Below are 27,853 nucleotides of genomic sequence, written 5' to 3'. Positions count from 1 at the left end.
CCGCATGTGTGGTTCCCACCGTGAAGCATGGAGGAGGAGGTGTGATGGTGTGGGGGTGCTTTGCTGGTGACACTGTCTGTGATTTATTTAGAATTCAAGGCACTCTTAACCAGCATGGCTAACCCAGCATTCTGCAGTGATACGCCATCGCATCTGGTTTGCGCTTAGAGGGACTATCATTTGTTTTTCAACAGGACAATGACCCAACACACCTCCAGACTGTGGAAGGGCTATTTGACCAAGAAGGAGAGGGATGAGGGCTGCATCAGATGACCTGGCCTCCACAATCATCCAACCTCAACCCAATTGAGATGGTTTGGGATGAGTTGGACCGCAGAGTGAAGGAAAAGCAGCCAACAAGTGCTCAGCATATGTGGGAACTCCTTCAAGACTGTTGGAAAAGCATTTCAGGTGAAGCTGGTTGAGAGAATGCCAATAGTCTGCAAAGCTGTCATCAAGGCAAAGGGTGGCTACATTGAAGAATCTAAAATATATTTTGATTTATATTACTTTTTTTTGTTTACTACATGATTCCATATGTGTTATTTCATAGTTTTGATGTCTTCACTATTATTCTAAAATGTAGAAAATAGTAAAAATAAAGAAAAACCCTACAATGAGTAGGTCTGTCCAAACTTTTGACTGGTACTGTAGGTGTTCTTTTTGTCCAAGTGGGAAATGGCAGCATGGAGTGCAATTGAGATTGCGTCATCTGTGGATCTGTTGGGGCGGTATGCGAGTTGGAGTGGGTCTAGGGTTTCCGGGATGATCATGTTGATGTGAGCCATGACCAGCCTTTCAAAGCACTTCATGGCGGTAGTCATTTAGGCAGGTTACCTTCGCTTTCTTGGGCACAGGGACTATGGTCGGCTTGAAACGTAGTTATTACAGACTCGGTCAGGGAGAGGTTGAAAATGTCAGTGAAGACACTTGCCAGTTGTTCCACGCATGCTCTGAGTACACGTCCTGGTAATCCGTCTGGCCCCGCGGCCTTGTGAATGTTGACCTGTTTAAAGGTCTTGCTCACATCGGCTAAGGAGAGCGTGATCACACAGTCGTCCGGAACAGCTGGTGCTCTCATGCATGCTTTAGTGTTGCTTGCCTCGAAGCGAGCATAAAAGGCATTTAGCTTGTCTGGTAGGCTTGCGTCACTTGGCAGCTTGCGGTTGGGTTTCCCTTTGTAGTCCGTAATAGTTTGCAAGCCCTGCCACATCCGACGAGGGTCAGAGCCAGTGTAGTAGGATTCAATCTTAGTCCTGTATTGACGCTTTGCCTGTTTGATGGTTCGTGTGAGGGCATACCGGGATTTCTTATAAGCGTCCGGATTAGTGTCCCGCTCCTTGAAAGCGGCAGCTCTGGCCTTTAGCTCGGTGCGGATGTTGCCTGTAATCCATGGCTTCTGGTTGGGATATGTATGTACGGTCACTGTGGGGACGACGTCGTCAATGCACTTATTGATGAAGACGGTGACTGAGGTGGTAGGAAATTGAAGGGGTTTGGGGTCAGCCAGGATGTTCTAGAGAGGGTGTTAAGCAGCTTGGTAGAGAGCATCCTCATGTTCAATATGACAGTATGGTATGGTAATCTGAGCGTGAGGAGCAAAAGCAAACTGACTAGAATAGTAAACACAGCCAGTAATTGGTCGACCACAGGCACATTTGAGCAGTCTGTTCCACAAGGAAACCAAAACTGGTGTGCCCAGTGGGAGGTGTATTTTACCAATAATATTTGTCGATGATGTGATGTCACTAAACCTTCCAGATATGACACCAACAACAGGTCTAATGCATACTGTTAAGGTTTGATTGATTGAGTTGATCTAAGGCACGTGTCAAACTCATTCTACGGAGGGCTGAGTGTCTGCGGGTTTTTCGCTCCTCCCTTGTACTTGATTGATGAATTGAGGTCCCTAATTAGTAAGGAACTCCCCTTACCTGGTTGTCTTAATGGAAAGGAAATACAAAAACCAGCATACACTAGGCCCTCCATGGAATGAGTTTGACACCTTTACCCCCTTAAATCAGGGGTAAATTCCGAATGCGGAGTCCGAACTGGGTGAATGAGTTGTTGGTGTGTGAGAAATGTGGAAGTCTGACAGCTGAAATGGTGGCGAGTAGTGTGGATGAAATGGAGGAAATTGAGAAAAGGTTGGAGATGCAACAGCTGTGCTGGAATGCGAACTGTATGGGTGTCTGTTCTGATGATATGGAGCGGGAGGATGAGGGTCAAGGACAGGAATGATCTGTAGTGGAAAGACATAGGAAGAAGAGAGATCATGATCCTGAATACAGTGCCGCGTCTAGTAAAGAAAGCATAAAGAGGGCCAAGGTATGAAGCAAGAGTAATAATATGTCAGAGTGGAAAGTGGTGATGGTGTTTGATGAGACCACAGGGCCTCATTTACACCCTATCCGACTAAACAATGCTGTAGAGAAAGAGATAGGTGAAGTCAAATTAGCCCAGTTCATTGGAAATGGTAGATTGTTAATATTTTGTGGTAGCCAGGCTCAGCAAAGGAAGATTCTGCAAATGGAAAAGCTTAATGGGAAGAATATTAAAAGCCATGTCCCTGGTGCTTATGCTAGGTTGAGGGGAGTCCTCACTGGGGTCCCAATATCTATGTCCATAGGTGATATTAAAGAAAATGTGAAGGGAAGCAGAGTGATTGAGGCCAAAAGGTTAATCAGTAGGAAAGAGGGTCAAAGAAGTGAAAGCTTATCAGTGCTGCTGAGGTTATAGAAGGTTTTGCTTGTAAAAGTACAGATAGGATTCCTTAGTTTCAATGTCAGAGAATTTGTCCCATCCCCATTGCGGTGTTTTAAATGCCAAAGAATGGGACATGTAGCTGTTCAGTGTAAAGGAGAGAAAATATGTACCAAGTGTGGAGGGGTTACATGATTACGGTGAATGTGGAAGCAATGTGAAGGTTAAGTGTTGTAATTGTGGGGGGGACATAATGCAGCATTTGGTGGATGCCAGGTGCAGAGAAAGGCTAGAGTGGCTCAGAGATATAGAATCAGTGATGATGTATCGTATGTAGAAGCTGTAAGACAGATTGGTGGAACTACAATGCGGAATGATGGAGCGTCCATGGCTGCTCCTGTACTAAGCAGATCTAATGTCAGGGTTGGTGCTTCTGCTGGACCTGGCACGGTTTCGAGACCTGTTCAGAAATCTTGCGCTCGTGAATGTGCTGTGTCAAAGGACACTTTGGATAGTGAATAAAGTTAACCTTACCAATGAAAGCTATAAAGTTATCAACATGACTCGGGTTGTGGAAAGCAGAAATGCCAGGTTGAAGGTTATTGTGGGTATGGCAAAATAGTTATTGGGGGTAACACATTACTGTTGAAATGGTTTTAGACATGCTGAATAATCCTAAGGGTGGATTGTTTCAGCATGATATAGATCAAGTTTAATAGGTTGGGTAGTAGGGATGGAAGTTAGTAAGGATTTATTTGTTTTTTATTTTATTTGCTTAGTAGTACAGAATTAGGCAGACCGTGATCAATCGCACACTCCAGCACAGTAGGTGGCGGCATGCACTTTAAACATTTGTTTGCGGACCGCCATTATATTATAGAAGAAGAAGAAGTACATCACATAATGGTGATGGGGAAAGTAAGTCCCTCTATCAATTTCGGCGCGATTAAGGGCTTGCTGAATATCATCCGTGTCAGTTGTTTTCTCATTATAAATCAATAGTAAATGTGTCTTCCATGGATTTATGTGGTGTTCAAGGACCGTACTTCAGTGAGGAAATTTGACAAAACCAAATTGATAAGACTAAGTCTCTGCTGTGCAAACCCATTCGCAAACAGTGACTGTGAGGTCATAGGAGTGGCACAGGCCATAAACAAAAACCCAAGAGGGAACTCTTCAAAGAGGATGATGAAAGGTACAGTATCTGGTATGAAAGGTTGTGAATCTCTGAATAAAGACAGGGATGTGCAATGCCCAGCATCTGGATGTCAGTTGATATTCCATTTCAATCCATTTATTGTGAGGATGCAACTGCGTACCACACAACTAGAGCACTGTAGTCTCCAATGCCAGAGGAGTTTGCCTATCCAGTCAATATAATTATCTCCATATTATGTTAGAAGCAGCTAACACTGCTCCTCTCTGTTTACATTCTTGCTTTCATTATTTAATAGGATTGCTGGCTTTATTAGCAGATTGTGTATGGCTATTCAGGAGAGTGCTGAGCTCTGTGGGTTTGGGGCGATGACCCAGTGGGGCCCTGTTCCAGTGGTTTTCAAAGCTGCTCCAAAGGTAACAGAGTGCATTGTCCCCTGCAGTAGAGCTCATCACTGACAAATCCCAACAATTACAGAATGTCTTCCAAGGACTGCCTTTGTCAAACTGTTAGCATAATTGTCTGACAAAGCCTAAAGGTGCACAGCTATGATCAGATTGAATCCTGGCCTTGGGTAGTTATTGCATGAGTTTATTTACTTACACACACATGCACTTCCACAAATTAATGAAAAATCACATTAGTTATTACATCACCAGTGGAACGCTTTCCTCTATTTCTCCTCTATTGTTCCCGCAATAGATTCTAAACCTTTACTTCCTGATCGGTTGTTAATCATTGCCGGACCCCTTGTGCCACTTGTAAAAAATGTATTTGTGGCAAATGGCCATAAAACAGCAATAAAGGCAGAGAGGAAGCGAGGCTCCACTTCCGTCAAAATCTATCCATGTGAGAATACAGCGAAAAGCAGATCAAGAGCTTTATTCAATCCATATTGCTGAAGTCAGCGTTAGAGCATGATTGAAATGAAGGCTGCATTCACGATAAACGCTGCATATGTCGGCTCAATCGGAAATTACCTTTACATTTCTATCTCGCAATCTGTAACGCTTTACAGATTGAATAGAGCCCCAAGTGTGGATTTTTTTGTATTGGGGTCTGTGAGAGTGACGGATTTTGTCCCAAAAAATTGACTTGCTAATTTGCTAAGTGAGTCTTATTCGATCGAATAGACTTTATAATCGGAGTTGTGTCTGTTGTTCACACGCGTATCTGCGCTCTCATCGGCTAGAATGTTCACATCTGATCTCGCCTCCTTCCTCCTGCCTTTCCGCCTTTGCGACTATGGCCTTTTCTCAATTAGATTTGCTCAACATCTGCGTCCTCTCTCCTCCATCCTCTCTGGCCTCCTTTTGAAACAGGTCAAAGGTAATCAAGGAGAGGCAGCGTGGACAAAAATGCTCTTGTATGAAATTAGAAATTATTCTCCAATCGCGCGTCATCAGGCAAATTATGTTTACAAAGTGGAATCCCAAAATGAATGTATAAAGTGATAAAACAAATGCAGCTAGCTGTGCAAGACATTGTATATATAAAAGGATAACTAGCATATCGTTTTTAAATGTGTGCATGCTTTTCTCCTCCAACAATACAACAGCAGATTCAAAGGGGGTGTAGTAGGCAGATATCAAAACTCTTCCGCGGTAGGATGCACTTGCGCTTCCTCGCCAAAAGGAGGCTATTGAGGTGGGGAGGACAGTCTTCCGCTTGCCTACTAACGAATTGACACTCATCGGTTTCTGGGTCACAGAGGAGAGGACAGAGGACAAACTTTTGTCCAAACGGGAAAACTTCAACATAAAAAAATTTAATAAAAAATTTGTCATTTAGCAGACGCTCTTATCCAGAGCGACTTACAGTTAGTGAGTGCATACATTTTCATACTGGCCCCCCGTGGGAATCGAACCCACAACCCTGGCCATGCTCTACCAACTGAGCTACACAGAACTGTAGCTTCCATTGTTAGGGCGGACCATCTCTTCATTATATAGAGCAGTGTTTCCCAACCCTGGTCCTTGAGTAGCCCCAACAGTACACATTTTCATTGCAGCCCTGGACAACTTGTTAAATGAGGTGTGTTTGTCCAGGGCTACGATGAAAATGTATACTGTTGGGGGTACTGGAAGACCAGGGTTGGGAAACACTGATATAGAGTACCTCTGATTAAAGATTCTCGCTTAGCCATCTTTATATTGTATTTCCAGGTACAGTCGTGGTCAAAAGTTTTGAGAATGACACAAATATTAATTTTCAATGTCTGCTGCCTCAGTTTTTTATGATGGCAATTTGCATATACTCCAGAATGTTATGAAGAGTGATCAGATGAATTGCAATTAATTGCAAAGTCCCTCTTTGCCATGAAAATGAACTTAATCCCAAAAAAACATTTCCACTGCATTTCAGCCCTGCCACAAAAGGACCAGTTGACATCATGTCAGGGATTCTCTCGTTAACACAGGTGAGAGTGTTGACGGGGACAAGGCTGGAGATAACTCTGTCATGCTGATTGAGTTAGAATAACAGACTGGAAGCTTTAAAAGGAGGGTGGTGCTTGAAATCATTGTTCTTCCTCTGTTAACCATGGTTACCTGCAAGGAAACACGTGCCGTCATCATTGCTTTGCAAAAAAAGGGCTTCACAGGCAAGGATATTGCTGCTAGTAAGATTGCACCTAAATCAACCATTTATCGGATCATCAAGAACTTCAAGGAGAGAGGTTAAATTGTTGTGAAGAAGGCTTCAGGGCGCCCAAGTAAGTCCAGCAAGCACCAGGACCGTTTCCTAAAGTTGATTCAGCTGCGGGATCGGGACACCACCAGTGCAGAGCTTGCTTAGGAATGGCAGCAGGCAGGTGTGAGTGCATCTGCATGCACAGTGAGACGAAGACTTTTGGAGGATGGCCTGGTGTCAAGAAGGACAGCGAGGAAGCCACTTCTCTCCAGGAAAAATATCAGGGACAGACTGATATTCTGCAAAAGGTACAGGGATTGGACTGCTGAGGACTGGGGTAAAGTCATTTTCTCTGATGAATCCCCTTTCCCATTGTTTGGGGCATCCGGAAAAAAGCTTGTCCGGAGAAGACAAGGTGAGCCCTACCATCAGTCCTGTGTCATGCCAACAGTAAGCATCCTGAGACCATTCATGTGTGGGGTTGCTTCTCAGCCAAAGGATTTTGCCTAAGAACACAGCCATGAATAAAGAATGGTACCAACACATCCTCTGAGAGCAACTTCTCCCAACCATCCAAGAACAGTTTGGTGACGAACAATGCCTTTTCCAGCATGATGGAGCACCTTGCCATAAGGCAAAAGTGATAACTAAGTTGCTCGGGGAACAAAACATCGACATTTTGGGTCCATGGCCAGGAAACTCCCCAGACCTTATTCCCATTGATAACTTGTGGTCAATCCTCAAGAGGCGGGTGGACAAACAAAAACCCACAAATTCTGACAAACTCCAAGCATTGATTATGCAAGAATGGGCTGCCATCAGTCAGGATGTGGCCCAGAAGTTAATTGACAACATGCCAGGGCGGATTGCAGAGGTCTTGAAAAAGGGTAAACACTGCAAATATTGACTCTTTGCATAAACTTAATGTAATTGTCAATAAAAGCCTTTGACACCTATGGAATGCTTGTAATTATACTTCAGTATACCATAGTAACATCTGACAAAAATATCTAAAAACACTGAGGCAGCAAACTTTGTGAAGACCAATACTTGTGTCATTCTCAAAACTTTTGACCACGACTGTACAGACCTCAGGTGCTAGATGTATAATATATAGATATAATACACTGAACAAAAATATGAACACAAAATGTAAAGTGTTGGTCCGACGTTTCATGAGCTGAAATAAAATAAAATAGATTAAATGTTCCATACGCACAAAAATATTATTTATCTCAAATTTTGTTCACAAATTAGTTTACATCCCTGTTAGTGAGCATTTCTCCTTTGGCAAGATAATCCATTCATCTGACAGGTGTGGCATATCAAGAAGCTGATTAAACAGCATGATCATTACACAGGTGCACCTTAGATTTACATTTTAGTCATTTAGCAGACGCTCTTATCCAGAGCGACTTACAGTTAGTGAATGCACACGTTTTTTTTATTATTTTTTTATTTTTATTTTTTTCATACTGGCCCCCCGTGGGAAACGAACCCACATCCCTGCCGGCCAAACCCTCCCCTACCTTGGACGACGCTGGACCAATTGTGCGTCGCCCATGGGTCTCCCAGTCACGGCCGGCTGCGACAGAGCCTGGACTCGAACCAAGATCTCTAGTGGCACAGACCACTGCGCCACTCGGTGGGGACAATAAAAAGCAATTTTAAAATGTTCAGGTTTGTCACACAACGCCACAGAGGAATATTAATGTCTGTAATAAAGCCCTTTTGTGGGGAAAAACTCATTCTGATTGGCACCTATGGCTGCATTTTCCAAGCTGTTTAAAAGGCACAGTCAACTTAGTGTTTGTAAACTTCTGACCCACTGGAATTGTGATACAGTGAATTATAAGTGAAATAATCTGTCTGTAAACAATTGTTGGAAAAATTACTTGTGTCATGCAAAGTAGATGTCCTAACATACTTGCCAAAACTATAGTGGTTGAAAAACAAGTTTTAATGACTCCAACCTAAGTGTATGTAAACTTCTGACTTCAACTGTATATCCTTGTGGAATATCAATCCTTTGTTCTTTATGCAAAGAAAAAAAGCAATGCATGCTCTATTATAGCAGTTTATTGATCAATTCCTTCAGGTACATACCATAGCTACCATTGTGCATATAGCCACTTCAATTACAAACAGCCTTCTGGAATACTTATAACTTTCATTACAGTAAAATAACTTAACTTTCAACAGCTCCTGTTAAACCAGGGGATATATTGTCATTCCTTCAGGAGGGAGGGAAACCAGGGACCTTCAGTAACCACCAGCTGATCAACCATGACTGATATCTCAGCATTATCAGCATGAAATCAAGTGAAATTAGATTCTGTTCACAAGTAAGATGGGTCTGGCATTGGACACATTCCATGACAACACAAAGATTGATGAGTCCTGGCCATTATATAGTGATTTTGTGTCATTGAAGTACAGATCAAAAATGGACAGCAAACATACTAAAAATACATTTAACTTAAATATTTATCTTCAAATACAATGTTTTACGATGTCGCAGACTTCAAATATGAAACAAGGTCTTGGCGCTCGCCCTTCTTCTTGATGCCAGCAAAGATCATCTTTGTTCCTGGAATGTATTTCTTTGGGTTTTCCAAGTACTCCATCAGGGTGGCTTCACCCCAAGTAATGCCTACAAGAGAATAATACAATCCCTTAGGTAAGGCAAGGAACTCTGTACATCAAGACAACATTCAGTTAATTAGCTGACATTTTATTCATGACCTGCAAGTTTGGGGACAACTATACATTTCCTCACTTGACCAGAAATGTGAATTGACTCAGCCACACTAACTAGGTCATGGCTAGAAGGGATCCAGCTTTTGTCAAATTGTGACTTGTTTCAGCAAACCAGGCGTATGTCGCACGTAACTATTTCACAGGAGAGGATTTTGAACGTAAACATTTATTCTTCATCAAAATGCATTTTTGGTGGCACAAATGCCTTCTGGAACATGTGAACTTTAATAGCAAACTTATATGCCATCTGTAAATATGAATACAATTGTTAAATTACGAGCCTAGTTGGTTTAGCCACAGAAAAAGACAGCAACCTTCCCACTAGGCATGATTAGCTGAGATAATGAATGGGCTGGACATCCCGAGAGATGAGTTCGGATTGGTCTGCCATGTAGCATACTTCTATCTATAACATGAGCTGCTCAGTATGTGTAGGTAATCCTTTCTAACACGTCTTTTTAAAAAGATATTACAAAGAACTGTAAAAGTGTTGCTAATGTTCTCCACTTTCTGGAGGACTATCGTGCCATGCTGACTCTGACTCCGAAAATGAATCAGACGATGAGGAAATCCCTGATTTAGAAAAAAAATAGTAGTCTTCTGAAACGGCAATCAACAGTGTTGTTGTCACAAAAGAAGTTGACAGTTTTGAAATCAGTGAAATGCCTGGTGGAAGCAGAGTATGATAGCTAAGAGAATTCTGGCGTTTGATTGCAAATATGCGGAGGGAGTCGAAAAGAGAACACACAGAAGGCGGTTGTAATAAAAACACCTGTCTCCGGATTACATCTTCAAACTAAGGGCAACCATGGCATCCATGACAGAGAGGGAGAAGCATTCATCCATGTATGAGTAAGAGAGTCTAGCGAGCTACATTTTCAGATATGTTTAAATTTTGTCAGAAAGTTGCTTTCATTGCAAGTTAAAGCGTACTGTTAGCTAGCTAGCTAACGTTAGCTGGCTGGCTTGCTAGCAAACGTTACGTGTATCATCTGTGTAGTAACATTATTCGCATCTCAGACAGTCATTTGCATTGCTAGTTATGGCCTAATGTTAGCTAGCTAGCTAACATTGAACCTAGTTGGTTAGCTTTGGCTACCTGCAGATTAATGCATGGTAGTAACATTATGAGTTGGGAGTATAGTTAATTGTTTAGCTAACTAGCTACATGTCTAAACAAAAGACTCCACTATGCAAGTAACCATTTCACTGTACCGTTTACACCTTCTGTATACTGTGCATGTAACAAATAAACGTATATATTTTATTTGATATAGTGTGCGTTTACCAGAGACGGTAATGTGAAGAACAACATGACCTGCACCAAAGTCAAATTAGGATTTAACGTTAGGCCAACGAGTTCTAAAAATCTCCGGTAGAATGCCCTGCTTTTATTTTGTCAAACTCACAACCGTAAGCTATTTTCTATAATTAGCTCACCATTAACTTGTAAATAATTCTTGTTTAGTTTTTTTTCCTGTAATAATGAATAAAAATTAGCTAAAGTTAAATCTTTGTCAGCTATGATATGGTCATTAATTGAACTGGCTAGCCAGCTAACAAGCTAGAAACTACAAGTTGCTTTTAGTTGCCTGGTTTGCTAGATTGACATATACTAAATTAATTTTTAAACAGATGGGTTTATTGGTGTTAAAATACACCAGTTCTGCTATTTTGGACCACCAGGCTGCTGATGTCACGCAGCCTGTTATTTGTTTTTATACCTTTTCATAACGACAAGTTTGATGTCGGACAACAATAGAATGTTCATGACGATAGACGTAGTATAAACCAGCCTTTAGTCTGTTTTGCACATGGCCTCACATGTCAAATCCTTAAAGAGATAGGTTTAAGAGGGTGTAAACAATGCTGAATGGGTGTAGACAAAGAGCTCTCTAGTAGGTGTACCGAAACATTCAAGGGCCATTTTCTCAAAAGTGTGGTTACAAGTTGATCAACTTTCAAAGCAGAATTACTTTCCCCATTGTTCCTCAACTGTAGTGTATGATACAATTTTCTAGCTCCGAGTTGCTACTTTTATCCAATGTAAAAAACACAATTTCAAATTTTGTTAGATAAGACCAATTCGAGACGATTTGACTTTCGTAGCAGGTTAGGAAAATGAATGCATCAGGTTTGGAGAATTAGTTTAAGGTTAATTTTACAATCTGGATCCCTTCTAGCCATTTCCCACTAACTAGGAGGACAGGTGAAAAGGCCTACCTTTGCTCTTGTTGGCGTCTGTGTAGGAGTAGCCCTCAGCCTGACCAGTCTTACGTCCGAACAGACCCCAAAGGTTTGGACCCACTTTGTGCTTCCCACCCTCTTCGACAGTGTGGCACTGGGCGCATTTCTGAACGAAGGCCTTCTTTCCCTTTGCAATGTCACCCATAGTAACCTAGTGGAGAACACAGCACGTTAGGTGATAAAGCAGAGCGTAGCTAACCTAACGTTATCCATGACTTGGTCTGGATTAGTCTGAGCAATATTCAGTTGATTAACAGCAAGCAACTGGGCCTCCTCCCCGATGAAGGTGATTCTACAATCTAAAGGTCATTTGAGGTAACGTGAACTTGTTAGCTAGCTAATTTACGTAACTAACGTTAGCTACCAAATTAGCAAGTTTTTGCTTAGAAAAATATAGCTAAAAGCTTCACGGGCCAAATTAGCCACACTGCCTTGAGCTAGCTCAGCCAGAAGTCAACCAGATAAAGTTAGCTAACTAACTAGCTAGCCATCACCGGAGCATTGTAGCCGACATCGCGGGCTCGTTCACTTTCCCCATCAATGGCAGAAGATACAGTACAACAATCTGTCGATTTAGCGAACCAATACGTAATTTATAGTTAAAACAAAAACGAGTTAGCTAGTTGTAATTGAGTTTCTTACTACGAGAACATACTTTTTCTAGAAGAAAACTGACCAGTGACTTTGCTAGTCAGTTAGATGGGTAACGTTAGTACTACTAGTTTGGCCAAGTAATTTGCCGCTATTATTGACAAGGAGCTGTCACTGTCAGTGATGCTGAGCTAGCTAGCTAACAAGCTAAGAAGATGTCAATGATCTGCAATACTTAGTTACCTAGCTACCTATAAATCAAACACTTTAATCAAATCTATTATAAATAACGTTAGCAATCAAATATTAGTTAGACAATCTAAAAGGGCATGGATGGATGGGCACAGCCTTAGTCAATTGTTTTCGAATTACCGGTTAGGTTTACGCAATTCCTATTCTTCAAAACCCAGGACACGCGACACCGTTACCAACTCGAGTCCCGTGTACTGGTATATCATAATTTTAGTGGAATACCAGCAACAGTGATACGGTCGCAAGGTAAAACAGAATTTGAAACAATTTAACAAAATGAGTCACGATTATTACCTTTGATTAATATCTTTTAAACCACCCAAGGAATTATCGGCTGCCTATGGAATGGTCCTACTGCGGGCGTAATGGAAGGTCACATTATTTTAGAGGCACCGGCATTTGACGTCACAATCAGGCAGGTCAGTCACGTGCTAGCTTTCGACGAATCTGTAAGTGGTACTGTCAGACTGATACGCTGACTACACCGGGCACGCGCATGTTGATTTTGGTCCATCCACACCAGACGCGATCACGATATGAATGTTAACATATCAAAACGAACTCTGAACAAACTATATTAATTTGGTGACAGGTCGAAACATTCATGGACATTTAGATGGCTAGCCTGCAGTTGTTAGCTAATTTGTCCTGGGATATAAACATTGGGTTGTTATTTTAGCTGAAATGCACAAGGTCCTTTTTTCCCTTGATCTTTGTGGAATTTTGACCCATTTTGAGTCACACAAAATCGTGTGTTCTCTACTCCGATAATTAATCCACAGATAAAAGGGAAAACCTAGTTAGTTTCTAGTAATCTCTCCTCCATCAGTCTTCTTCTTCTTCTATGGACCTTATATGGCGGTTGGCAACCAACTTTAAGGTGCATTACCACCAGTGGCGATTTTAGCGTGTAAATCTTGGTGGGGCAAAAAAATAAGTGGGATGCAAGCCACAACACTAAACAATACATTCATTGCACAATAACGGTGACAAACGGTGCCCACAAACTGTTAGGGCCTACATAAAGCTGTCCCAGAAGCAGTCCAACATCTTACCACTGCTACACCTAGCTATCAGCAGAGCCTTGTCTGGCAGCGAAACAGTTCATTCAGCCTAATTTACTGCCTTAAAAAAAAAAAAAAACATAGCTGATATGGCTGACATGCTTAAACAAATGTGGTTTCTAATGACAATTGAGATGTGCAAACTATGGCATAAGGGGACGACAAGCAGATAAGAGGCAATCGTAATTTCGATTAAGACATTAATGAGCGAGCTAGGACGGACGTAGTCAATATAACTATTTGTTTAGCACCTTTGAAATGTACAGCGACAGAATTCAGAACATGGGCCGTTCTTACAGTGTTCTCCCTGTACACCAAGTCAGAACCGTATAATAAATAAAGGGGGGCATATAAGCAGACAATGAGTGCCTTACAATATTCGATGATAACATTTCTCTAAAACAGGTTATAGGCTACATGTGCACCACCAAGTCATAACAGTAGGCGAAATAAAGAGGGGTAAATAGACCAAATTATTAGGGTGAGGCACATGGGCTACTAACATATTACTACACAACATACAGTACCAGTCAAATGTTTGGACACACCTACTAATGCCAGGGTTTTTCTTTATTTTTTACTATTTTCTACATTGTAGAATAATAGTGAAGACATCAAAACAATGAAATAACACATATGGAATCATGTAATAAACAAAAAAGTGTTTAAACAAATCAAAATATATTTTATATTTGAGATTCTTCAAATAGCCACCGTTTGCCTTGATGACAGCTCTGCACACTCTTGGCATTCTCTCAACCAGCTTCACCTAGAATGCTTTTCCAACAGTCTTGAAGGAGTTCCCACATATGCTTAGCACTTGTTGGCTGCTTTTCCTTCACTTTGCGGTCCGACTCATCCCAAACCATCTCAATTGGGTTGAGGGCGGGGGATTGTGGAGGCCAGGTCATCTGATGCAGCACTCCATCACTTTCCTTATTGGTAAAATAGACCTTACACAGCCTGGAGGTGTGTTGGATCATTGTCCTGTTGAAAAACAAATGATAGTCCCACTAAGCCCAAACCAGATGGGATGGCATATCGCTGTAGAATGCTGTGGTAGCCATGCTGGTTAAGTGTGCCTTGAATTCTAAATAAATCACAGACAGTGTCACCAGCAAAGCACCCCCACACCATAATGGTTCCAACCGCCGTGTCTTTGTGAGACACGGTGTGGGTGAACAGATGATCTCCGCATTTTGTATTTCCCACCGTAAAGCATGGAGGAGGTGGTGTTATGGTGTGGGGGTGCTTTGCTGGTTTGGGATGAGTCGGACCGCATAGTGAAGGAAAAGCAGCCAACAAGTGCTAAGCATATGTGGGAACTCCTTCAAGACTGTTGGAAAAGCATTCCAGGTGAAGCTGGTTGAGAGAATGCCAAGAGTGTGCAGAGCTGTCATCAAAGCAAACGGTGGCTATTTGTAGAATCTCAAATATAAAATATATATTGATTGTTTAAACACTTTTGTTTATTACATGATTCCATGTGTGTTATTTCATAGTTTTGATGTCTTCACTATTATTCTACAATGTAATAAAGAAAAACCCTTGAATGAGTAGGTGTGTCCAAATTTTTTACTGGTGGTGTACACTTAGTATTACTTTCTTAGCTACAGTATACATATCTTCCTGGCATATTACATAATTTTTGCAGCAGCATACAATACATCTTTGGACTCACCTTGTTGTGCTGTTCTCAGTTGAACAGGAAGGTGTCGCGGCGGTCGTCCGTGGGTAAACTTTGTCATCAAAGAAAGAGAAAGAGGCTGAATTTACAATTCCGAGTTGGATGACCATTCAAAACGTATTTTCCCCACTCAGGGCTAATTTATTCCCGACTTCCCAGTTGTCTTGAACTCACTGGAAGTCAAGTTTTCACAGTTCCGAGTTAACAGTTGTTTTGAGCACGGCACAAATCATGCTTTATTGACAGCATTGGAAATGTTGAATGTTTATAATTTTAAACTTGGAAAAGAGCCCCTTAATCCCAGATTTGGGACCACACAGCCACTCCACTGAATAGCAGGCTAGTGATTGCTTTGCGATGCGTGCAGTTAGCCACTGTCACCGATTCCTTCCAAATCACTCATTGTTGAATTTGCGATTTCCAACTTATGTAATGTTAATGTCCAATGGCCGATTAGCACCAATACGTTTTATCTATAATTTCTCTTCATTATTTATCTTCATATGACAAGGATTAAAAAGGATTTGCCAGTAGATTGTCGACTTGATTCATGATGATGACTGCTAGCTAAGATTTTTAAAGTATGATGTTGACATGATTAGTCCAATCAAAGCTACTGTACATATAATGTGATTTGACGTCATTTTATCTGTGGCCAATGACCTTCTTGGAAGGGCACTTCTAATGTTACTCTATGGCAGGACCCAAAGGGCTTGAATTTTCGAGGTCTACCCTTAGACTTGGCGGTGACGTAGTGTCCCCGCTAATTCCCGAGCCGACTAGGTGAAAAATCTGTCAATGTGCCCTTGAGCAAGGCACTTAACCCTAATTGCTCCCGTGAGTCGCTCTGGATAAGAGCGTCTGCTAAATGACTAAAATGTAAATGTAAATGTAATGACAGAACACTGGGCCAATCATGGCGCAAAGCTTCGTATTTTCTGCTGGCTTGCCCCACCATCACAGAAAGCACTGAGCTAGGCTGAAACACCTACTTTTTGGAGCTGCCTTACTCAAGAAAACAAAAAAGAGACCCATGTTTGTATGCAGCTTTATTAACTCAATGATATATATATATTTTTTTTACATTGTTTGCAAACTGATATGTGACACTTATTAAATGGCTAAATAACATGCATTTTTAACTTTTTAAATAATTTAATTATTTTGCTGTGGGGCTCAAAACAAAACAAGTGGGACTCTGCCCCACCTGCCCTGAATGACGGGTCAACACTGATTACCACCACTACCTGGACTGGAGTGTGGACCTCAGTTCAGCCACAGATAGAACAATGAGACAGATATTTCACCAGATGTATAAATGTGAAGCATCCGCTTGGCGTTTCCACTCACTACCAAATATGGTAGTGAGAGGAAGCCCAGTTGCCAGCAGTGGGAGAAGTTGGAACGAGATGGATTTTGCCCGACATACTGATACTTTTCTCATCGATGAAACATTTGATCTCAATACAATTTTCTGTTCCCAAAACTAGAACATATTACGAGCAGAGTTAACAAAATGTTTACCAAAGTTTTTAAAAAATTGCGTTGTTTAGGAGTGCAAAGGCATATTGAGTTATTGCACACTCGCACTTCAGAGTAGGCATTCCCTAACGGAAATATGTGCATGCACGCTAGAACGCGCCAATAGGATCTTGCTAGCTTGTGCCTGGCTCTGCCCACCTCCACGCTTGTGCTGCCCACTATGACTCATTTGTTTCCATTTGAAACGACGGGCTGTGGTCTATCTTGGTTTAGTAAAAAAATAATATTTGGTTCAGCTTTCAGTCACCCACGTGGGTATATGCTCCTAAAAACCAATGAGGAGATGGGAGAGGCGGGACTTGCAACTTGTCAAGCATAAAAAATATAACCAAGTTTTATTTTAGTGCCTGGCTACGCAGACACTCGTTGACATGCGCAAACAGTTTGAATGAAATTATTGAATAACATATACAGTGCATTTGGAAAGTATTCAGACCCCTTGAACTTTTCCACATTTTGTTACATTACAACCTTATTCTAAAATGTATAAATTGTTTTTTCCCTTCATCAATCTACACACAATACCCCATAATGACAAAGCAAAAACTGGTTTTTAGAAATGTTTACAAATGTATTAAACAAAAACCGGAAATATTCAGTATTCAGACCCATTACTCAGTACTTTGTTGAAGCAGTGATTACAGCGTCGAGTCTTCTTGGGTATGACGCTACAAGCTTGGCACACCTGCATTTGGGGAGTTTCTTCCATTCTTCTCTGCAGAACCTCTCAAGCTCTGTCAGGTTGGTTTTCAGGTATCTCCAGAGATGTTCGAACGGGTTCAAGTCCGGGCTCTGGCTGGGCCACTCAAGGACATTAAGAGACTTGTCCCGAAGCCACTCCTGTGTTGTCTTGGCTGTGTGCTTAGGGTCGTTGTCCTGTTGGAAGGTGAACCTTCGCCCCAGTCTGAGGTCCTGAGCGATCTGGAGCAGGTTTTCATCAAGGATCTCTCTGTGTTTTGCTCCGTTAATCTTTTCCTCGATCCTGACTAGTCTCCCAGTCCCTGCCGCTGAAAAACATCCCCACAGCATGATGCTACCACCCACATGCTTCACCATAGGAATGGTATTGGCCAGGTGATGAGCGGTGCCTGGTTTCCTCCAGACGTGACGCTTGGCATTCAGGCCAAAGAGTTCAATCTTGGTTTCATCAGACCAGAGAATCTTGTTCCTCATGGTCTGAGAGTCCTTTAGGTGCCATTTTTTGGTACCCTTTCTCAGATCTGTGCTTTGATACAATCCTGTCTCGAATTCCTTCGACCTCATGCCTTGGTTTTTGACATGCACTGTCAACTGCGGGACCTTATATAGACAGATGTGTGCCTTTCCAAATCATGTCCAATCAATTGAATTTACCATAGGTGGACTCCATTCAAGTTGTAGAAACATCTCAAGGATGATCAATGGAAACAGGATGCACTTGAGCTCAATTTCGAGTCTCATAGCAAAAGGTCTGAATACTTACGTAAATAAGGTGTCTGTTTTTTATTTTAAATCAATTTGTAAAAAATTCAAAAAACCTGTTTTCGCTTTGTCATTATGGAATATTGTGTGTAGATTGATGAGGAAAACAATTAATTTAATCAATTTTAGAATAAGGCTGTAACGTAACAAAATGTGGAAAAAGTGAAGGGGTCTGAATATTATCCGAATGACCTGTATGTGTACATTTATTTTGCAACGCGGGCGGTGTTGTCAGCATGTGACCATCTAGGACAGCGGTATAATTTTAAAAATAACTAACCCAAGATAGACTCGAGCCTGTCATTTCCAATGGGAGCAAAATTGTCATAGTGGGCATAACAATCAAGGTGGGCAGAGCCAAGCACGAGCTAGTGAGATCCTATTGGTGCATTCTAGCATATATTTGCATATTTCCATTAGGGAACGCCTAATCTAAAGTGCGCTGGTGCAATAACTCAATTTGCCCTTGCACTCCTAAGCAACTACATTTTTTGGTGACTTTGGCATAGGTAAAGCCTACAAAAACGCAGTCCACTCTTTTTGTTACAGATTGTACTTTTGCAAAAAGAAAACTGTATGTACAGCAAATGTTTTATGACAAAATTAGCAGAATGTCGGCCAAAATCCACCTCACTCGATCTTCTCCCACTGCCGGCCACTTGGCTTCCTCTCATCCCCATATTTGGTAGTGAGTGGAAACGCCAACCGGATGCATCACATTTAAAATATCTGGCTCATTGTTTTATCTGTGGCTGTATCACAGATTATATTGACCAGTTACTCTAGTGGCCGCTCTAACAATAAAAATAAATGTCAGTTACTCTAGTGGCCGCTCTAACAATAAAAATAAATGTCTTCAAATATGGAATGCAGTCAGGAGGAGGCAAGATCAGGTGGGACCATTCTAGTCAATGACAGGGCAGATATGCGTGTGAACCAAGGGGCCAGGGTTCACACTAGAGCAGGGTTTCCCAAACTCGGTCCTCGGGACCCCAAGGGGTGCACGTTTCGGTTTTTGCCCTAGCACTACACAGCTGATTCAAATAATCAACTGATCATCAGTTGCACTAGAGGTCTTCACGGATCCACATGTACCCAAATATCCGAGACCGGATCCAGAAATCTAAATAATGTCACGGGTCTGGGTCGGATCTGAAATGATTGTCACTGGTCTCAGGTATGTTTAATTTTAACTGACTTGTCCGGAAGGGCCCGTACAGATCCGAACGCAACTGCTGCAGTAGAGAGATAGAATGAGACATTTTTTAATTTATGCTGCTGCTCTTGCTTTTCACAAGAGTGGAGCGTGGCACGTGGAGCTTGTTGTTGTTGGCCAATCATAAGTCATCAAAGTGGCAATAGGCTACGGTCATAGAGCATCCATGTGTGGCAAAAGTTAGGATCAAATCAAGCTTTATTTATACAGAACAAATCAAATCAAGCTTTATTTATACAGCACATTTCAGACATGGAATGCAACACAATGTGCATCACAGGAAAAAACTAATAAAAACAATGAAAATAAAAACGGAAATATTTACTACACAACAAACATAAGAGGATAGAAAAACAAAAGAATAACAACAAAAACAGAACGACTAAAAATCACCCTAAGGAAAAGCAAAGCTAAAAAGGTGTGTCTACAGTTTTCGGTCCCCCTCAGGTTCTCTGACAGGCTGGGGGCATGGTAACTAAAGGTTGCCTCTCCATGCCTCTTGGTCATCAGCTTTGGGATAGTTAAAAGACCAGTGCCTGAGGACATGAGGGACCTACTGGGTACATAACTTAAAAGCATGTCTGACATGTATTGGGGTGCACAAACGTGGATTGATTTGAAAACCAATAGAATAATCTTAAAATTAATTCTAAAACTCACAGGCAGCCAGTGCAGAGTCCTTAACACCGGTGTAATGTGTGCTCTCCGTCTTGTCTTGGTCAGTACCCGTCCTGCAGCATTCTGTATGTTTTGCAGTTGACCAATGGCTTTCTTGGGTAGACCAGACATGAGAGCATTACAGTAGTCAAGCCTGCTTGTAATAAAAGCATGGATGAGTCTCTCTATCAGCCTGAGAGAGAAATGGCTCAGGTGGTAAAAAGCTATTTTGGTCACATTCCTAATGTGTGATTCGAAATTGAGTTCAGAATCTAAAATAACACCTAGGTTTTTTACCTGGTGTTTTATCTTTATTGCTCATTAATTAAAATGTGCTGCCAGATTCTCTCTTTGTGCTTTGGCTCCAACAATAAGTACCTCAGTCTTGTCTCGATTTAGCTGGAGGAAGTTGTGAGCCAACCTAGTATTTAAAATCACTAATACAGTCTAATAATTTATACGTGGAGCTAAAATCCTCTGGTGACACAGAAATGTAAAGGTGTGTATCATCTGCGTAGCAGTGAAAATCAATGCTGTGCTTTCTGATAACGCTGCCAAGGGGTAACATACAGTGGGGAGAACAAGTATTTGATATACTGCCGATTTTGCAGGTTTTCCTACTTACAAAGCATGTAGAGGTCTGTAAATGTTTATCATAGGTACACTTCAACTGTGAGAGACGGAATCTAAAACAAAAATCCAGAAAATCACATTGTATGATTTTTAAGTAAATAATTTGCATTTTATTGCATGACATAAGTATTTGATCACCTACCAACCAGTAAGAATTCCGGCTCTCACAGACCTGTTCGTTTTTCTTTAAGAAGCCCTCCTGTTCTCCAAAAAAGTACTGTGCGCCTCCCATAGTCTATTCTTGACTTGGGGACTGTGAAGAGACCTCTGGTGGCATGTCTTGTGGTGTCCGACATTCAACATGTCAATACCTCTCACAAATACAAGTAGTGATGAAGTCAATCTCGCCTCCACTTTGAGCCAGGAGAGATTGACATGCATATTAATAAATGTTAGCTCTCTGTGTACATCCAAGGGATTGAAAACAATGACATCCAGTTTCGTCCTGCTTCCATGAGTCTTTCACGCAGCATTATAATACTGTAGCGTATTCAGGTGTAGCCCTGACTAGGACTCTTACCTGGGTCCAGCGACTGTCAACACCTTAGCCATTTCGTCAAGACATCCTAAACTCTTGACAAGGTTGCTAGGTGTTGGGTTAAGGTTAATACACTACCCCCTTCCTTCGGGAGAGCATGTCCCCACAATTCTCTATACCAAGCAACACACGTGTATACACCTCTCTGACTGCCTCATGGGCGCCATCCCATTTCTGACACCATTGTAGAGACTTCGGGGTAGGGCTGGGACATGAACCCGGGTAGGTAACAACACATCTGCCACACTGATCCTCAACACGGGGGCCCCTCAGGGGTGCGTGGTCAGTCCCCTCCTGTACTCCCTGTTCACCCATGACTGCATGGCCAGGCATGATTCCAACACCATCATTAAGTTTGCCGACGACACAACAGTGGTATCCTCCATATCCTCCCTCTCTCCCTCTTCCCTCCATCTCCTCCCTCTCTCCCTACTTCCCTGCTCCAGGGTGTGTGTCAGTTCACTGTACCTCACCTCTCCAGTCTATCTATCCCTCCATCCATTTTCTCACTCTCTGTTTCCACCTCCCCACCTGTCCAGTCATTCAACAGCTGCCTCTCCTCTTATCTCCCGCTTCACCTTCCTTTATCCCTCCATCCATCTCTTTTTCTATCTCCCTCCCCCTCTCTTTCCTTCTCTCTCTTCTGCTCTCTCTCCCTCTCCTGCTCTCTCTCCCCTCTCTCTTCCCCCTCCACCCCTCTCGCTCTCTCTCTATCCCTCTGTTTTTCCACCTCTCCAGTCAGTCCATCATTCTCCAGGCTGAGAGTGCATTACTCAGTCAACACAGACCTAGCCTGACATCACTCATCCACTCACTCAGAGAGAGAGAGAGAGAGAGATGGATGAGGGACAGAGGGATGGAGAGAGGTAGGGTGGGAGGGATGGAGGGAGGGAGGAATGGAGAGAGGTAGGGTGGGAGGGATGGAGGTAGATGTAGGAGGGAGGAAGGGAGAAATGTGGGGTGGAGGGAGGTAGGAATGGAGGGAGGAGATAGGTGAACACTACATCAACATAACACAGTACAAGGAGAGAGGGACAGGGTGAGGGAGGGAGAGAGGGAGAGAGAGAGAGAGAGAGAGGGAAAAAGAGAGAGGAGAGAGAGAGAGAGAGAGAGAGAGAGAGAGAGAGAGAGAGAGAGAGAGAGAGAGAGAAAGAAAGAAAGAAAGAAAGAAAGAGGGTGAACAGTTAGCGAGAGGGGTAATAGCGGGAGTGAAAAAGAGGGTGACAAAGAGGGTGAATCACCACATCCCTCTCTCTCTCCCTCCCTCTGCTCCTCCCTCTCCTTCCCTCTCACTCTGTCTCTCCCTGGTGGTCTCCTCTTTCTTGGTAAAAGGACTATATTCTCTCTAACTGACCAGTGTAAGAGGACGGTTGCTAGGCAATGGCTGAAGTGGTACTTTCCCCTCAGGGAGAAAGTAATTCTCTCAGGCCACTAGTACAATCACACTGAAACTCTCAGCCAATCACTGACAAGACAGAGATCCAACGAAAGACGGATGGTGAGAGGACCGGGGGGAGAAACAAGAGAGAGAGAGAGACATTTGCAAAAAACACACACATTTCTTTCCACAGGGCGAGGGCACTAGAACATTCTGCAGCACCCGGCCTCACCCTACTTGAAATGTCTTCTGTCTGCTGATGATCTGGTGCTTCTGTCACCAACCAAGGAGGGCCTACAGCAGCACCTACAGTCGTGGTCAAAAGTTTTGAGAATGACACAAGTATTGGTCTTCACAAAGTTTGCTGCTTCAGTGTTTTTAGATATTTTTGTCAGATGTTACTATGGTGTACTGAAGTATAATTACAAGCATTCCATAAGTGTCAAAGGCTTTATTGACAATTACATTAAGTTTCTGCAAAGAGTCAATATTTGCAGTGTTGACCCTTCTTTTTCAAGACCTCTGCAATCCGCCCTGGCATACTGTCAATTAACTTCTGGGCCACATCCTGCCTGATAGAAGCCCATTCTTGCATAATTAATGCTTGGAGTTTGTCAGAACAAGGATCTTTACTGGTGGTCCCGAAGCCAGAATACAAAATAACGGACTTATCACGATAAAAGAAAGGCGGAGCAAATAAGTCTCCATTTAACCGTCTGACAGCCAAAATACGAAATACTACCTACGACTGAAACAAATAACGAAACAGGGAGAACACTTCTCAGGTACCTGTACTTAGGTCTCCGATCAGACACTGAGTAGTACTGCTGGACATAGAGAAACTAACAGAGAAAACTGAGCAAGGGAAGTGAGGGCATAAATACACAGGTGAACAGGTAGACACAGGTGACACCAATAGGATACTGATTAGTCCAGACTGTGAGTGAGGAGGTGCCTAAGGTTGTCGGAGGATGACACCTAGTGGGTTGCTCCGGAACTGCGACCCCCTCCTGTAACAGAAGATACGTTACTCGTTATTTCTAGCTTTAGTGCAGTTTTCTGCCTTCACAACCAGGAGAAAATGTGTCATAAAAATGACGCTTCCTCTAGAAGGCTTGCTTGAGATTGCAATGATTGAACTGTCAATCAAAGGCGTCCGGGACCTAAGGGATCTGCGCACTTTTGATTGGCTGATAATCTACTTGGTTGTTTCTAATAATAATATATAATATAATATGCCATTTAGCTGACGCTTTTATCCAAAGCGACTTACAGTCATGCGTGCATACATTTTTGTATATGGGTGGTCCCGGGGATCGAACCCACTACCTTGGCGTTACAAGCGCCGTGCTCTACCCGCTGAGCTACAGAGGACCACAATAATAATATGCAATTTAGCAGACGCTTTTATCCAAAGCGACTTACAGTCATGTGTGCATACATTTTTACGTATGGGTTGTCCCGGGGATCGAACCCACTACCCTGGCGTTACAAGCGCCATGCTCTACCAATTGAGCTACTGAGGACATTTCACATAGTATTAACCCATTAGTTGACCCGAGTTAAACGTGGCTTTCAAATAGTTCTTTTTGGCCCCCCGTAAGAGTACGTGTCATTCCAATTCATCATGTTAAGTTTGTACACTGCTAGTTAAATTTCAATATACATTTAATAACATTGTTATTTAAATATAACAAAGTGGTAACTATCCCGACATTGGAATATGCATAGGCAATTGAGGAACTCATACTCTTGTATAATCCTCATCAAAGCTACAAAAGTGTCAGTGCTCAACCTTAACATGTGATAAAAATACAACAGAACAGATTAATCTGAATTACATTTACTCTCACGGGTGGCCAAAAAGAACTATCTGAGAGCTATGCCTCTACTAATCAATTGTCACGATCGTTTATGGACGAGACGGACCAAGGCGCAGCGTGTTATGCATTCATGTTTATTGATGACTAAACACACGACAAAACAACAAACGAAACGTGAAGTCCAAGGTAGCACACAAACATACCTCACACGGAACAAGATCCCACAACTAACAGGTGCCAAAAGGCTGCCTAAGTATGGTCCCCAATCAGAGACAACGAGCGACAGCTGCCTCTGATTGGGAACCACCCCGGCCAACATAGAAATAGACATACCAGATACTACACCATAGAAACAACACAACACGGAATATACACACCCTGACTCAACAAATACGAGTCTCTAGAGTCAGGGCGTGACAGTACCCCCCCCCCCAAAGGTGCGGACATAACAGAGTAGGGGCCGGGTGGGCATTGCGCCTCGGAGGCGGATCCGGCTCCGGGCGTGACCACCACTTACTCTCCACCTCCCTGTTGCGCCCCTGGTCTGGTCTGGACCTCGGCGCGCTGCTTCCCCTCTCCTTCCTCCCACGATGTACCAAGCCCTGTCTGGACCCTGGTGTGGGAGACCCCGAACCTGGAGAGGGGCTGACGTCTGGGTCTGGACTGGAACCGCTTACTGGAGCTGGACCCGAAGACGGTGGATCGAACTGCTCTGGCTCCGGAGTGGAACCGCTGACCGGAGCTGGATCAGGCACCGGTGGAGCGGACTGCTCTGGCTCCGGAGTGGAGCGGTTAACCGGAGCTGGACTGGGCCCCGGTGGAGTGGATTGCTCTGGCTCCGGAGTGGATCCGCTGACGCGCACCACTGGCTTGGTGCGAGGAACAGGAACAGGCCGGACCGGGCTGGCGACGCGCACCACTGGCTTGGTGCGAGGGGCAGGAACAGGCCGGGCCGGGCTGGCGACGCGCACCACTGGCTTGGTGCGAGGGGCAGGAACAGGCCGGGCCGGGCTGGCGACGCGCACCACAGGCTTGGTGCGAGGGACAGGAACAGGCCGGACCGGGCTGGCGACGCGCACCACTGGCTTGGTGCGGGGAGCAGGAACAGGCCGGACTGGGCTGGTGCGGGGAGCAGGAACGGGCCGGACTGGGCTAACGACGCGCACCACTGTCTTGGTGCGGGGAGCAGGAATGGGCGGTACCGGACTGACGACGCGCACCACTGGCCTGGTGCAGGGAGCAGGAACGGGCCGGACTGGGCTGATGACGCGCACCACTGGCTTGGTGCGGGGAGCAGGAACGGGCCGTACCGGACTGGCGACGCGCACCACTGGCCTGGTGCGGGGAGCAGGAACAGACCGGGCCGGGCTGGCGACACGCACCACTGGCTTGGTGCGAGGGCCAGGAACAGGCCGGACCGGGCTGGCGACGCGCACCACTCGCTTGGTGCGAGGGACAGGAACAGGCCGGACCGGGCTGGCGACGCGCACCACTGGCTTGGTGCGAGGGACAGGAACAGGCCGGGCCGGGCTGGTGACGCGCACCACTGGCTTGGTGCGAGGGGCAGGAACAGGCCGGAACGGGCTGGCGACGCGCACCACTGGCTTGATGCGAGGAGCAGGAACGTCCCGGACCGTACTGGGAACACACACCACTGGCTTAGTGCGGGGAGCAGGAACAGGTCGGGCCGTACTGGGAACACGCACCACTGGCTTAATGCGGGGAGCAGGAACGGGCCGGACCGGACTGGCGACACGCACCACTTTCTTGGTGCGAGGAGCGGGACTGGGTTCCTTTATAAACCCCCGCTCCTTCTGCTGCCTAACCAGCTCCTCTCGCCGTGCCTCTACATTCTCCTTCTCCCTTATCGCCTCCTGTAGCGCCTCCCTCTGACCTAATAACTTCTGCTCCCTCTGAACCAATAGCCCCCTTAACCTGGTGGCCTCCTAACCTGCTGATCCGCCCTGTTGCTGTCTCCTGCTGCCTCGTCGTCCACACCGTGTGCCCCCCCCAAATTTTTTTTCTTGGGGTTGCCTCTCGGGTCTCCGTCGTCGGCACTGTTGGCGCCGTTTCTCCTCTCCTACCTGGGCATCCTCCTTCATCGCCCTCCGGTAACGGACGGCCTCCTCCTCCATGATTCTCCCCCAACCGAGGAGGACATCTACTAACGTAACCTCCTGTTTAGTTCCCGGCGTTTGCTCCTGAACACGCCTATTTTGGTGGGATCTTCTGTCACGATCGTTTACGGACGAGACGGACCAAGGCGCAGCGTGATATGCATTCATGTTTATTGACGACTAAACACACGACAAAACAACAAACGAAACGTGAAGTCCAAGGTAGCACACAAACATACCTCACACGGAACAAGATCCCACAACTAACAGGTGCCAAAAGGCTGCCTAAGTATGGTCCCCAATCAGAGACAACGAGCGACAGCTGCCTCTGATTGGGAACCACCCCGGCCAACATAGAAATAGACATACCAGATACTACACCATAGAAACAACACAACACGGAATATACACACCCTGACTCAACAAATACGAGTCTCTAGAGTCAGGGCGTGACATCAATCAATCATTCAATCAATCAAATGTATTTATAAAGCCCTTTTTACATCAGCAGATGTCATAAAGTGCTATACAGAAACCCAGCCTAAAACACCAAACAGCAAGCAATGCAGATGTAGAAGCACGGTGGCTAGGAAAAACTCCCTAGAAAGGCAGAAACCTAGGAAGAAACCTAGAGAGGAACCAGGCTCTGAGTGGTGGCCAGTCCCCTTCTGGCTGTGCCGGGGGGACATTATAACAGTACATAGCCATTAAGGCCAGATTTTTCTCCAAGATGTTCAAACGTTCATAGATGACCAGCAGGGTCAAATAATAATCACAGTGGTTGTAGAGGTTGCAACAGGCCAGTACATCAGGAGTAAATTTCACTTGGCTTTTCATAGCCAGGCATTTAGAGGTTGAAATAGCAGGTTCAGTAGGGAGAGAGAGTTGAAAACAGCAGGTCTGGGACAAGGTAGCACGTCCGGTGAACAGGTCAGGGTTCCATAGCCGCAGGCAGAAGAGTGGAACTGGAGCAGCAGCACAACCAGGTGGACTGGGGACAGCAAGGAGTCATCAGGCCAGGTAGTTCTGAAGCATGGTCCTAGGGCTCAGGTCCTCCGGGAGGGGAGGGAGAGAGGGAGAGAGAGAGAATTAGAGGGAGCATACTTAAATTCACACAGGACACCGGATAAGACAGGAGAATAATCAAATCAAATCAAATCAAATCACATTTTATTGGTCACATGCGCCGAATACAACAGGTGCAGACATTACAGTGAAATGCTTACATACAGCCCTTAACCAACAGTGCATTTATTTTAAACAAAAAAAGTAAGAATAAAACAACAACAAAAAAAGTGTTGAGAAAAAAAGAGCAGAAGTAAAATAAAGTGACAGTAGGGAGGCTATATATACAGTAAAATAAAGTGACAGTAGGGAGGCTATATATACAGGGGGGT

At 44.0% G+C, this 27,853-nt stretch overlaps 1 protein-coding gene across 1 annotated transcript; it reads right to left on the bottom strand.

Annotated features, from left to right (window-relative positions):
- Positions 1-8,553: 8,553 nt before the first annotated feature.
- LOC311109469 (cytochrome c) lies at positions 8,554-12,723 on the bottom strand. Its single transcript, XM_084152386.1, has 3 exons — positions 12,635-12,723; positions 11,474-11,648; positions 8,554-9,143 (listed from the first exon to the last, which is right to left on the bottom strand). Exons 2-3 carry the CDS (start codon positions 11,640-11,642, stop codon positions 8,998-9,000), a joined length of 315 nt encoding a protein of 104 aa, XP_084008512.1. The 5' UTR covers positions 11,643-11,648; positions 12,635-12,723; the 3' UTR covers positions 8,554-8,997.
- Between the last annotated feature and the right edge of the window lie 15,130 nt (positions 12,724-27,853).

Source organism: Coregonus lavaretus, assembly GCF_964263955.1.
Source record: "Coregonus lavaretus genome assembly, chromosome: 35".
NCBI lineage: Eukaryota > Metazoa > Chordata > Actinopteri > Salmoniformes > Salmonidae > Coregonus > Coregonus lavaretus.
Note: the sequence above shows the minus strand (reverse complement) of the source record. Positions and strands in the feature narration are given on the sequence as shown.